Raw genomic sequence first — 15,345 nt, 5'->3', positions numbered from 1 at the left:
GTGGTCAGCTGAGACAAATTGCAGTTTACACCTGATATCAGTCTCTAGTGGCTACCTATGATCGGATTTCATCAAGGGGGTGGGTCTCTGATTCCCTGAGTACACATCGTATTGTCTGGGATACATCAGAAAAACACATGACTACCTCTAAATATGAAGCTTGTTCAAGATGCATCGGCACTGCGATTGGAGAGCAGGCGACTCTTTATGTTTTTGAATCGCTCTCATGGTACTTTGATGTCATTCGCCGAACGGTTTGCGCAGCACCGATGCATCTCGTCTATAGTGTGAGTGATAGGATCACATTATGATTGTAAGATATCTCCACTGACGGCTAGAACAGAACTTTTTTAAAACTGATGCAAGGTATGAGCAAACAGTAGTCATCACCTAGGTTACGTAAACATATATACACACCTACACGTACAAACGTACTGTTTAAAAGTTTGATAAGAAATGTTTCCTGAGCACCAAATCAGCATATTTTTTTAGGGATCATGTGACACTGAAGACTGGAGTAATGGCTGCTAAAAATTCTGAAAATTAATAAATTACATTTTAAAATATATTAAAATAGAACACAGTTGTTTTAATTTGTAATAATATTACTGTTTTTACTGCACTTTTGATCAAATAAATGCAGCCTTATTGAGCACAAAAGACTTCTTTCATAAACATAAATCCTACCGACCCCAAACTTTTGAACGGAAGTGTATACATACAGTACACAAATGTTAATTTGAACAGATGTGATTATATGCTAGTAATTATTTTAATTAAGCTGAGATTAAACTTAATTTATTTTAATTAAATATGTCATTTATTTTAAGTTAAATATGCAATCATATTTAATTTATCATCATTTATCAATTTATTTAATCAATTAATAAATTATTATTGTTTCACTTATATTCTATTATTAATATGATTATAGAATAGGAAACAATGCAAATAATTGGGCTATATTTAAAGTGCCCCTATTATGGATTTTTGAAAATTACCTTTCATGTAGTGTGTAACATAGTTCTAAGTGAATGAAAACATCCTGCAAAGTTTTAAATCTGAAAGTGCACCGTATATAAGTCTCTGAAAAGTAAGAGTCTACTCTGAGTCAATTAAACGAGTCATTTGTAAAATGAATCCCAAGCCGTTTCATTGTGACGTCACAACGAAACATTAACATATTGCCCACCCACTTATTGCGCGTGCAGACGCCAGGTAAAATTCATTTTTTCAACAGCATTTTTTTTTTCAACGTCATTTTACTGACGACTGCTTCTCAAACCTTGGGGAGTTTCACGCAGGATTCACAGAACGCTTAGTCTTAAAATACGCATCAATGACCAGTTTATTTGGACCAGCTTGCTCCTCTGAATCTCAACCTGTAAGTACTTGGAGTAATGATCAAGGGTGGAGCACGACGTTTGTTTACAAAGTGCAATGCATTATCAGCTATTCACGTTTGTGCTCGGCTAACGTGGGAGTTTACAACATAACTGTGGGCTCGGTTCCCTTACATAACTGTAAAACAAACTGTTTTTTTCCTCTGCATTTTTATTATTACAGTAGAGTGGAGCTCTATCTGTATTGTAATAGGATGTTAAGATGCATTGTAATGTCAAACAATGATCTAGCCATTTTTTACTTTGTTAATAGTTATGACGAAAAAGTCTGTGTACACATCTGGCCAAAATGTTTTTCTTATGTTAGAAGTTTTCGGCTTCGCTTGGCATTCTGATACAGTTCCCACTGGTGCACCTACATAAAGTACAACAGTGATGCTGCTATCACGTCTTATAAATAACACAAACTAAGGTGACACTTACCATAGACAAACGTCATACTCCAGTCGGGATTGTGAATCAGTTTCTGGTTGATCGACTACTTTAGACATTTCATCGGCGGGCTCGAATTGATTCGGTAAATTGGTAATTGATCGGTAAATCGATGCTATCTTTTCTGTCCATACATTGTATACAACAATGTCTTGCGAATTGATAGCTGTCAATCAGTTATAGCAATGTGCGCGGTAAAACGAAAAAACGAAAAACTAAAGTGTTTTATTCGACCTTGCATGCATGTAAACCTGTTGTAGAAGACTCCCAAAATAATATTAGGAACCTTTAAAAAGGCATAATAGGGGCACTTTAAGGGTAAAAACTCTGAGTTGCCACACAAATCTATCTCAATAGGGGTGGTAGTTTAAGCCCCCTTGTAATATATGAATTATTTGACCAGTGGGCTCCACGGCTCCTGTTTTGACAAATCCCGCTCAGTTTTGCCAGCTCTAAAGCCTGAAACAAATCTGCTGGAGAGTTTGAAAATGTGTGCCCAAGCCTGAGTCATGAACAAACTCTCAAGCATAATTCCTAAAATTACTGTTTCTGCATTACACATGTATCCTACTTATCCTGTTTTAAGCCAAGAGGTCTTACTCTCAGACCTGTTCAAGCCCTTCTGCCCAGGAAGAGTAAACTTAACAAAAAAACTTTCTCATTTGGGAGTACATACACTGTAGTACACTGTATGTGCACTGGTTTGTCAGATATGAATACAATTTTATGAACAGTTCACTCAAAAATTTAAATTCTGTCGGCTTCAGAAGACTTCAAGCACACGAGGCTACTTTTATGGTACAGAATTTTTAGTTCAGATGTTTAAAGATCATAAAATGCTCTATAAAACTTCTATAAGCTCAATTAGTTCATGCTTCTACCATCTATAGATTAGCCAATCCAAGTGTGATGCTAAAGGATCTAGGGCAGTTTACTTTGTGTAATCTATTAACAGTTTTCCTCAGGGTATTCACATCTGAAACCAGCCACGTATGAAACCAAAGTCTCAGGGGTAGGAAAGAAATTAGCCGCTGTTTACTTACGTTCATCCAAGAAGGGGCACTTTAGGGGAAAATTAGCAGAGAGAGGTAATGCGTTTCAGAGGTTTGCAGCTAAAATGTTCTGCGTATACGTGTCTGTGTGCGTTAGGAAGTGATGTGGTGCTAGAGGGAGGCCCAAAGGTATTTCTTACTCTGTCCTTAACAAAGAGTTAGATTAAAAAACAGACACACCTGTGTTCACATCTAGCCCCTAAGCAAACACACACAAATAAGACACACAGGCCCCTCAGCAGCTTCAATTCTGAAGACACATCTGCGGCCACGCACCTACAGGGATTTTCACACTCCTGCACATCCATGGCCTAAGAATAAAACTGCATGTAACACCCCTGGACACAAATACTAATTATATTCCCACAATATCACACAAATTTCCGTTCACTAACAATGAAACAAGCTGCATATACTACGCATTTTACTTCTCTGATGATGAGAAATTACATGCTTTTAAAGGGATAGTTCACCCAAAAAAGAAAAACAAATACTATGGTAGTCAATGGGGGGGGCGAGATCAGTTTGGTTACTGACATTCTTCCAAATATCTTCCTTTGTGTTCAGCAGAACGAAAAAATGTATACAGGTTTGGAACAACATGAGTGTGAGTAAATGATGACAGAATTTTCAGTTTTAGGTGAACTATCCCTTTAACTGTGTACTAAATTCCTACACCACTATTGGGACATACATCATCCTTTATTGTGCAATGTCTGAATTTGCATGTAAGCATTAACATTTAGCTAAATAATCTTTCTTTAAATTCATCATTACAGTCTAGGTTTACAGACATAAAAGTGATTCAATTATGGAATTTACAGCTCGGGTGAAAATAAGGTTAAAAAAACCTGTGATCTTATTTGCAAAGACAACAGATTTCAAATCATGTACACTTCTCAAAAGTTTGGGGGCAGTAAGTCTCTTATGCTCACCAAGACTGCATTTACTTGATTAAAAAAATGGTAAAAAGTAAATATGGTAATATTGTGAAATATTATTACAATTAACTGTTTTCTACTTTAATATATTTTAACATGTAATGTAAAATGAATTGTGATGGCAAAGCTGAATTTTCAGCAGCATTACTCAAGTCTTCTGTGTCACATGATCCTTCAGAAGTCTAAAATGCTGATTTGGTAGCATTTCTTATTATTATAAATTTTGAAAAGTTTTGTGCTGCTTAGTATTTTTTTGTGGAAACCGTGATCATTTTTTTTCAGGATTCTTTGATGAAAAGAAAGTTCAAAAGAACAACATTTATTAAAAACAAATATTTTGACTATGCTATCACTTTTGATCTATTTAATGTCTTTGCAGAGTAAAAAAAAAAATTTTTTACTGATCGCAAATTTGCAGTACAAATTTGCAATGAATCACCATTTGAATGGTGATTCATGCGTAAACCGAGCAACTGTCATTAAGATAAATATGAATGTATTACAGACCTCCTTGGATTGTTACCTTTGATAAAACTTACTATGTTCAATAGGCTAAGAAAATGGAACACACTACTTTTAATTTTGCATACTTCATAGTACATAATGTATTGAAAATGAAACAATATAGAGTATGAAAACTGGGATGCAGCCTTATTCTTTAAGCACACTATTATATAGTACGTGTGTATCTGAATGAGCTCTGGGCCTTTGAATGCATATATAACCGTGTGTAAGATTATTTATTCTTTCTGTGTCTGTAAGCCTCACTGTGCACTGTTCTCTGTGGAGCTATTTTGTAGTAAAATATTAAACGGTACACAGCTCATAGACATACACACACACAGGCGGCTATTGTAAGTTGTAAGTCAGTGTTAGTTCTCCCAGGGCCTTTACTAATGTTTCATCTCTCTCCTACACACGCGCACAAACACAAATCTACCAGGACAATTGGTGATTTAACCCTGGAGAGCTGTAAAGTGTTTCAAAGAGCAATTTATGGCCAGAGTATCCAACAAAATGAATAGACTTTATAAACCCACAGCAGAGTTATACTCTTGATTTAGAATCTTTCACAGAGTGGTAGTCAACAGAGATAATCAAATTACCTGAATGAGAGAAGAAAAAAAACAATTACACTTTTTAGTTTACAAAATTTAAAGTACAACATTTTTAACTGTTTTAGTAAAAATATATGAAGATACATCTAAATAAAATATATTAGTAAAAAATAAAATAAGATCTGGTAACACTTTTTAGGGTCTTTTAACTAGTTGCTTATTAGCATGCACATTACTAGAATATTGGCTGTTTATTAGTAATTATTAAGCACATATTAATGCCTTATTCTGCATGACCTTATTCTACATTCTTAATCCTACCCAATACCTAAACTTAACAACTACCTTACTAACTATTAATAAACAGTAAATTAGGAGTTTATTGAGGGAAAAGTCGTAGTTTATAGTGAATACATGTTCCCTATACTAAAGTGTTACCTAAGAGTTAAAATATATATATATATATATATATATATATATACATACACAGTGGGTACGGAAAGTATTCAGACCCCCTTAAATTTTTCACTCTTTGTTATATTGCAGCCATTTGCTAAAATCATTTAAGTTCATTTTTTTTCCTCATTAATGTACACACAGCACCCCATATTGACAGAAAAACACAGAATTGTTGACATTTTTGCAGATTTATTAAAAAAGAAAAACTGAAATATCACATGGTCCTAAGTATTCAGACCCTTTGCTGTGACGCTCATATATTTAACTCAGGTGCTGTCCATTTCGTCTGATCATCCTTGAGATGGTTCTACACCTTCATTTGAGTCCAGCTGTGTTTGATTATACTGATTGGACTTGATTAGGAAAGCCACACACCTGTCTATATAAGACCTTACAGCTCACAGTGCATGTCAGAGCAAATGAGAATCATGAGGTCAAAGGAACTGCCTGAAGAGCTCAGAGACAGAATTGTGGAAAGGCACAGATCTGGCCAAGGTTACAAAAAAATTTCTGCAGCACTTAAGGTTCCTAAGAGCACAGTGGCCTCCATAATCCTTACATGGAAGATGTTTGGGACGACCAGAACCCTTCCTAGAGCTCGCCGTCCGGCCAAACTGAGCTATCGGGGGAGAAGAGCCTTGGTGAGAGAGGTAAAGAAGAACCCAAAGATCACTGTGGCTGAGCTCCAGAGATGCAGTCGGGAGATGGGAGAAAGTTGTAGAAAGTCAACCATCACTGCAGCCCTCCACCAGTCGGGGCTTTATGGCAGAGTGGCCCGACAGAAGCCTCTCCTCAGTGCAAGACACATGAAAAAACACCTGAAGGACTCCAAGATGGTGAGAAATAAGATTCTCTGGTCTGATGAGACCAAGATAGAACTTTTTGGCCTTAATTCTAAGCAGTATGTGTGGAGAAAACCAGGCACTGCTCATCATCTGTCCAATACAGTCCCAACAGTGAAGCATGGTGGTGGCAGCATCATGTTGTGGGGGTGTTTTTCAGCTGCAGGGACAGGACGACTGGTTGCAATCGAGGGAAAGATGAATGCGGCCAAGTACAGGGATATCCTGGATGAAAACCTTCTCCAGAGTGCTCAGGACCTCAGACTGGGCCGAAGGTTTACCTTCCAACAAGACAATGACCCTAAGCACACAGCTAAAATAACGAAGGAGTGGCTTCACAACAACTCCTTGACTGTTCTTGAATGGCCCAGCCAGAGCCCTGACTTAAACCCAATTGAGCATCTCTGGAGAGACCTAAAAATGTCCACCAACGTTTACCATCCAACCTGACAGAACTGGAGAGGATCTGCAAGGAGGAATGGCAGAGGATCCCCAAATCCAGGTGTGAAAAACTTGTTGCATCTTTCCCAAAAAGACTCATGGCTGTATTAGATCAAAAGGGTGCTTCTACTAAATACTGAGCAAAGGGTCTGAATACTTAGGACCATGTGATATTTCAGTTTTTCTTTTTTAATAAATCTGCAAAAATGTCAGCAATTCTGTGTTTTTCTGTCAATATGGGGTGCTGTGTGTACATTAATGAGGGAAAAAATGAACTTAAATGATTTTAGCAAATGGCTGCAATATAACAAAGAGTGAAAAATTTAAGGGGGTCTGAATACTTTCCGTACCCACTGTATATATAATATACCTAAGACATAAAATTTTTGTTATATTGTTAAGGTGAAGTGTGTAATCTTTGTCTGATGTTTTTCCCGCAGAAATTACACGTTTTTCAGTTTGTTTAGTGTGCACTGAGATGTAGCTGTAAACTTTTGCGGGGTCAGGAGTTACACATTCTACAGCAATATGCTTCAGTGGAGCACTCTGGTATACAAGCCATTATCTCTCTCTCTCTCTCCCTCTCTCTCTCTCACACACACACACACACACACACACACACACACACACACGCCTATATTACTAACAGTAATACAAACAATAGAGGAGTGTGAACGACGTGTGTTAATGGGGCATTACAGTTCCTGCCCCAGCCTACAGGGGTGCTGCTGAGTATGGGCTTAAACACACACACACCTGTCGGTCCCCACTTGGCCAAAAAAAAAAAAAAAAAAAAAAAAAAAAAAAAAAAATCACCAGAGCGTTTTTTACTTGATTTTAACATGATTTAAAGCATGACCAACAGGGGACTTGAAAAATGTCCCCTCTTTGCTCGGTGGTCCCCTGTTGGTGAATGTGTAACGACACCATGGTCCCCTGTTAGATAGGTAGACAAGTACACACACACACACACACACACACACACACACACACACACACACACAGATGGAGGCAGGAATCAGTAGCCACTAGCGTGTCCTGTTGCCCCTGTCCTATTAACCTCATTCCTCTCTCTGTCCCTCTCGGACTGTAGCCTTCAGCATATAAATACATTGAGTTTTTATAAACGTGATGCATTAGTCATGTGGTATAGCCTAGACTGACCACATCACTGCCCTACAGTTTACCACAGTTACTTCTGTTATTAAGTAAGCAAAGAAAGAAAGAAAGAAAGAAAGAAAGAAAAAGAAAGAAAAAGGTAGCGTAAAACCGTGCTTCTCAAACAGGGCAGGGGCCTATTAAAGGGCCTTAACGAACTTCCAAAGGGGCCTCATTAGCTATGTTTCCATCCAAAGTTCATAAACTTTGGAATATCGCATAAAACATTTACCATGCAACAAGATCGGTCCGCTGGTTGGTCCAGTTATGCCGTCCCATTGCAAAGTCACGTGTCTTTTTTGAAGCGCATCAAGGAATTTATTCGGTAAAAGTGTTTCTATCGTAGTTTATGTGCATGTTTTCGTATCGCATAACAAATTTATCTGACTCATTTGAGCACAGAAGTTTTTATGCGCATTTTTAGAATCTATGAACATCTTTCCATCCAGCGTTTCAATCCAGCGTTTTTGATGCGATATCCCAAAACAAATAGATAAACAACTATTAATCAAGATATTTCTTTATTCACCCCTTGAATAAACCTGCATATACTGTATGTCTGATTATAAAAGTGTGGTTTTTAGAGCTGGAAAAATCATGTAATTTATTAAAATCATAAAATCCATGGCCATTTTTATAAAGTGTGTATGTATTTCTAGTTATGCCAAGCACTAAAATATTTTATGAAGAAATTTAGAGTAAAAAATATTTTTTAATAATAAAAAATTTGATAATCCTTATCCAGAAAAACACAAACAACTGGATTAATCATGAGGTTGTCGAATGTTGTTGTGGACAATGGGGGTCCTGGTTGAGAACCATTGACATAAAAGTACCTTAAAATGAGTCCATATGGCTTGTTTGCTATATTGCAAATTGGGCGTGTCCATTTAATGTGTTTAATCTTTTGACAGCCCTAATTACAAGTCTTCTGAAGCTATACTTTATCACTATGGTGCTTTTTTGTCGTATATGGAGCTCAGTAGTGTCCGCCATTTTCTTTGAATAAAGTACCTCAGAGATTCTGCTAAACTTCTTTTGTATTCAGTGGAAGACAGAAAATCACTTTGGAATGACATGAGCGTGAGAATGAGTGAACTACTCCTTTAAGTGAGTGAGAAAGTATTTGTGTTTTCATTATCTCGTTTACTTTCATGGTCTCACATTATCTTATTTAGGCCAAAACCCAGCATGTGTGTGACTTCTGTGCTCTTCTCACTCTCTATCTCTGCTCTCAATGACCCATAGACTTCTCTAATTTTATTTCCCCATATTTTCATTAGTTGTGGCTGTGCAACCAGGGGAAATACATTCTGCCTGCTTGTGTGTGGCAGTAAATCAATACAGTGAGCGTTAGTCTTCTCTCCTCCTCCTGTAGACTGTCATCCCTCACCTCCCTCTCTCACTCTCGCTCTGTTTAGATTTCTCCCGGTTCTAACAGTTAGACAGTGATAATGCCTGACCTGAAGGTCACCTGCCGCAAACTTCCAAAGGTATTACAGCATTCTGAAGAGATGCAGTCAACAATACAAGCTGGGAAGAGTGTGTTGTGATGGGTGACACAGAGGATCTAATAGCTTAACTATCTCACTACTGTAGATCCCTGGTGCCATATCACCGTTGTGTTTAAAATGCCATTCTGAAAAGATGAGGGACAGATGAGGATTTTAAATACAGTCCACTATTAGCACAAATAGAGTATGAATATATTCCTGTGATGGCAAACCTTAATTTTCAGCAGCCTTCACTGTCACATGATCCTTCGGAAATTATATATCCCAATTTGGTGTGCAACTATTATGTTATTATATGGTGCTTAATTATTAAAGATGGTTCATATAATTATCAATGCTGAAAACAGTTTATGCTGCTATCAATTGAACAGATGAAAATTATGGCATTAAATGATTTTATTTGTAGGATACAGTCAAGACCTCTGAGAAGCAACACATTCAAATCCACTTCTTAAGGGGGATACAAACATTTGACGTGTTTAAAACTACAGTAGCTACATTTTATATAACATAAAAAAACATAGCATAATATTTATCTAGTTTTTACAACAACACCACATGGGAAAAAAGTAAAGTAACACCTAGATGTACTGTACCATTTTAAAAGAAAGTGCCATTGAACAGTGAGATAAAAAAGGAAGGCGTGTCGCCCCTCTGTTTATTCGATGGCAAAAGTACAACTTTTCCCTTCTTCTCTCACTAGGTGCTGTGTTTGTGCGACAGCAGAACGTGTGATCAGAATAAACTAATAAAACCAACTCTTTTTTTCTCTTATTATTCATCTTCTCTCCCTCCATCTCTCCTGTCAGCGTGTGACTCACAGCAACAACTGAATCAGAGAAGCATTTAAGTGCAGGAACCAATTTTCCCCACCGTATAAAAACCACATGAGTACGAGAGCCGAGCAATTACCGGCGACGATGACAGCTTTAGGGTGACGCTTGGGTCGTAAATTTCTCACTCCGCATGCCGTTGGGAGATTTCTACATGCTTTGGATATCAGGACAGACTCCCATAAATCGCAGAAACGTCTATTAGAATTCCCATTCCGGCGTTCCTCTCTCCTAACCCATCTCCTCGCGCTGCCTGGGGAGCTAACCTAGAGCGGTGCTAACGGCGGCGCCGTCATCAGGGTGACTTGCTATGGGAAGATGAGGGGGGACTGCGAGGAGCTAATTTGCACAGGAGGAGGACAGCAGGGCTGAGGAGGCTGCCGAGGAATCGCTGAATGGTCGAGAAAGCAGAGGAGATGTCGGAGATGCGGCGAATGCGCTGGAAAATCCACGGAGAAGGACTCGCGAGGCCTAATCAATCAAAGAGTGTGTGCGGTGATTAAAAAGCACTCAGGTGGAATTTGTTACACTGAAGAGTTTTCTCTCCTCAAAGGAAGAAAAAGAGCCAGTGAGTGGCAGAAACTGAAATAGGAGCCCAGATTAAGAAGCCTTGGAGCTAATCATTTCTCCTACTACAGTATCCAACACTCCAACCTCATTGTACAAACTGAAAAAAAAGTTAGCAGAACGAAAAAGCAATAAAACCACTAAATGGTGTGAAATGTCAAGCGATTCACCATATATTCTGTGACAGAGCATAAAATAGCAATTCTCACAAAAACATGTCCAGGTCACATTTGACCCCCCAAAATAGAAATATTTATAAAATCTTTTTAGATTTTTTTCATAAACAAAATTAAGCCTATTTTTAGGACCATTATTGATTTTACATTGTGACATTTTCATGATAATTAAGCATGTTTTCCCAAGACAATGATTCTCATTACTGTATTGCAGTATTTTGTATGGTAATATAAATATACAATTATTATTACTATTTCCATTTATCAAATTGTATTTTAGGCATGCTATCACGATCATACATCATTTATATTTTTAAATTTAAAGATATTTGACTGAAATATTTTTTCAACCTTACAGTAATGAGAATGAAATCGTTGCAATATGGTAATGAGAACTGAGGTGAATTGTGCTTAATTATTAAATTATGCCACAAAAGACACAATAAACTTCATTTTTTTAAAACAAAATATCATTTCTTGTTTCTATCTCAAATAAAAAAATTAATAAAAAAAATATCAAAGTCCGACTTCAAAATCCTATCTGTGTTTATCATAAAATTATGAAAAAATACAATAAAAAATATGCAATATTCCACCACTGTGTTAAAATTTTGAGGGTTTCCTGTAAAATTAGACCATTTTTTATCAATTGACTCCAATGTATGTGGGCAGGGTGCTCTTTTAAATTCAGGTATGCTTAATTCTGTTAAAAATCTAAAACAAGCACCAGAGCTGAAGTGGTTACATTTTGGCTGAAATGTAATCTGGTATTCTTAACAGGTATTGTGAGATTCATCCAAAAAGTATAATATGCCCAAAATAGTAAACATAAAATAATAGTACAATAATAAAATAATAAATGAGCTATTTTTTTTCCATATGAACTTGATCTGGTAGAGTAAGCAGGGAGAGACATCATAACAGTACTTACTTCTCATTGGTGGAGCTGGCCTTCCTCTGGCAGAACATGGACAGGGAGGAGGAGCCGGGCACTACTTCTTGCTTGATTTCCCACGCTGCCAGATTACTGGGCTTCACCACCATGAAATTAATGCCTTCCCCATACTGGACTCTAAGGAAATCAAGAACACAGGATTTGAGCACCCTAAACAAAACACCCATATACTTATTCTCTTGACATAATTTCATACAAATTATGCTCAAACACACATTTTTGTTTTTAATTTAGAAAATGCAGCCCCTTAATGATAACATATTGCTTTTTTATTACCTGTTTAATAAATAATCAGCTGCCACCAGGTATAAAATCCCAAGCAGATGACTTCCATTAATATTTAGTGGTAATTCTACATCCAAATTTAGAGAAGCAACCACATGGGGTTGTAGCGAATACTTTTTTCTTAACTTTGTCTCAAGACACCCTTTTAGAACTTTTTGCTCAGTGTAAGTACAGCTTTGTGGAATAACATGAAATAACAACACATTAGTTAGCTAATACATATTAAACACCTCTGTTTTGGTGTGCACTTATGTACTTTGGTTAGTATACAGTGAAGTATACAATAATATGTGTATGAGCATATGTGCATTTTTTATTGATAAACCTCTGTCCTCTGTACCTGTCTGCTGACTCATCTATTCCTCACCTTGACAAGATGCTGCAGACTTTATTAACACACACACACACACACACCACTACAACTGCCTTTCAATGGCTTTGGAAACAGCAGAGGTGAGAATCCCTAACTTAAACAACACTGCCAGCTTTCCTCTCTCGCTCTCACACTTTATCCTCAAGGTTTGACATTACTATTTTTTCAGAGTCTGTTGTCAGTGTTTTGGCTGAGGACTGTATGTGTGTTCAAATCAAAATGCAAACAACAGAGAAAAACATCAGAACACTTGGTTCATGATTTATGATGTTAAATCAGCCTAAATAGAGTTGAAAATAAATAAATCAATAAATGTTGTGTGGTATTGAGACTTAGCACTACTGTAACTGGTGGAGTAAAAGTAAACAAAATGTTTAAAATGCCAGTTACATCATATTATACCTGAAAAACAAGAATATTAAAGTATACCTGTCTTTTTTTACACCGACACTTTCTCATTTCCTGAAGCAGATTTGTGTTGTCTAGCCAGCTCATATTTGTGAGCATGCAAGCAGCTGATGTAAATAGGTTACTGTGGTAAAAGAACATGACCTTTAATGCCCAGAGACAGAGATTCATTAGAAATAAACATGCTCTGCTCTGTTCTCTGCATAATTAATTACACCACCGTATCCATGAATTAAAGAAGGAATAGAACAATAAAGTGTCTTTCTTCTTCGTTAAAAAACACCCTCTCGAAAGAAAACAAAAAAACTTGAACAGGCACAAAACTGTCTATAAGAGGCTTTAAATGTCATGACTAACAGAATCCAGACCAAAAAAATAAGTAGTGCTGCTTTTGTTAGTATTCCTCTGACACAGAAGACAGAGAACTGCCCGTCACTTTAACTGGCATACCCACAATACACAAAAATCACACTAAAACATATTACCACGTACAAACCTGTAGAAAAAGTCCAAGGGCCTGATTCACAAAAACCTTCTTAAGTTAAGACATTTCTTAAATCTTAAGAAGTTCATAAGAATGCTCATAAGTGCAATTCTTGAAAAAAAATAAGTAAAAAGAACATTGTGCTAAGATGAAAATGTCAGGCTTTGGTGTTATCTGATTATATGATGGTTCTTACTGAAGACTCACTGATCAATTTCAGAGTAATCGTGCACATCCCTAGTAACAGTAATATGTATTATACGTAGCTACTGTTATGTTGTGATGCTTAATACCTGAAACAACCCAATAAATGAATTTTAACATCTTTTGGGGATTTAAGACAAGTTGGAGGTTACTAACTGTAAAACCATGATTTTTAAGAACATTCTTTTCAGGAATTCCAATTCTTCTTTAAGTTTTGTATTTAGAACAATCTTAGGGGAAAAAAAAAAAAAAAAAAAAAATGGGAATACAAATTATTTTTAATTGTATTCTCAAGATAGAAAACAAGAAGTTAAGAATAACTTTATTCTTAAGAATGATTTGTGAATCTGACCCCAGGAAAAGTTCATTCAGAAACCACTGACATTCTCTCAGATTTTTTTTTTACAGTGTATGAGTGGGGAAAAAGTTATGTCAGTTAAGATGGTTCAGTGGTTCAATATCAGATACTTAATGTGAAGTAACCTTGAGCCTGAGAAAGGTGATATATAAATACAACTTCTTCTTCACAACAATATTATGTGGATTAGCCATTGAGCTACATGAGTTCTTCACTCTCACAAAGAATTGATTCTGTTCTTCTTGAGACACTGGGGACTGAGAGTCAACTCCAAATGTTGAGTGTGAAAACACTATAAGACATTTTCTCGATTACTAAACCACTACACAACCCAGAAGAGCTTTAATAGCTAGCAGTGAGGATTTTGATTCAGTCTGCTGACTCGAATCTTTCGTTTCTGCTCACAAAAGACTCATTTACTGATTTATCTGGTGACTCTTTCTGTAGGTTACGTCATTACAACAGCAGGTGGCGCCACCTAAGTGTGGAACATTATAAGTCAATGAATCATTCACTAAACAGACAATCAATTTTGATTTATGTGACTGATTCATATTATCAACCATAACATTGGAAATTAGAACTTTGTACTGTAAAAACATATCACGTTGCCTCCCATTTTTCTTAAAAAATAAAGGTAGGGTAGGCATTTTTTTATAACACTTTTTGTTTTACTGGTTGAAAATCTTTTCACATCCTGATAGCAGTCAATAATAGAAGTGTTCTAAATATTAAAAAAAAATGTACAAATATCTTTTGTGGAAGTCTCAGGACCAAAAAAAGGCATTCGGTCTGAGCGCCGCAAACAAACAGCAGCTGCTGGCCTACGGTTCCTCCTGAACCACATCAACGAGCTTATGCTGCGTTCACGCCATGTCATACCATAATTAAGAGATGGCAACCCGTGACATTCTACACGGAGCTGTTCACGTCCTCATGACTTGGATTTATGCGTTTCTATGTCAGCACAACGCCGAAATGAATCTGCAGCAGTCAGGTGGTCCAAGTAAGAGCTCTGTAAGTTGTTTACGTTCATTATTATTGTAATGTTATGTGCTTTGAGACATGAGGTAGTTTAACGCCATCTCTCATGATGCTTTTCAGACTCTACTGTGCACGTTCATGTCTTTTGGAGGAAGAGTGGCTTTGGAGAGCGCACTAAAGGGATGGTGAGATCTCATGCTTTCAAAGCTACCTTGCTACTGCTAGCCTCTCCGAAATAGCTGAGATTTCTACCCTACCTTTAAGAAAATTAATTTGGAACCAACTTTACAAATTCTGAAACCCTGAAATCAGAGTCAATTCCAAACATTCCATAAACAAACAACTCTACTAAAAAGAAGCATATTGTTTCTGTTTTTAAACCTCCTGATTTGCAGTTTTAGGATATTTTGAGAACAGT

General features: G+C 36.8%; 1 protein-coding gene across 3 annotated transcripts in view; it reads right to left on the bottom strand.

Annotated features, from left to right (window-relative positions):
• Positions 1–15,345, bottom strand: part of si:dkey-215k6.1 (transmembrane protein 132C) — a 215,763-nt gene that overhangs the window by 87,192 nt on the left and 113,226 nt on the right. For all 3 annotated transcript variants that reach the window (XM_051894969.1, XM_051894971.1, XM_051894970.1), the window contains one exon: positions 11,808–11,948. In XM_051894969.1, the coding sequence (XP_051750929.1) occupies positions 11,808–11,948 (141 nt within the window). The remainder of the gene's footprint in view (positions 1–11,807; positions 11,949–15,345) is intronic.

This window comes from Ctenopharyngodon idella, chromosome 5, assembly GCF_019924925.1.
Source record: "Ctenopharyngodon idella isolate HZGC_01 chromosome 5, HZGC01, whole genome shotgun sequence".
NCBI classification, from domain to species: domain Eukaryota; kingdom Metazoa; phylum Chordata; class Actinopteri; order Cypriniformes; family Xenocyprididae; genus Ctenopharyngodon; species Ctenopharyngodon idella.
Note: the sequence above shows the minus strand (reverse complement) of the source record. Positions and strands in the feature narration are given on the sequence as shown.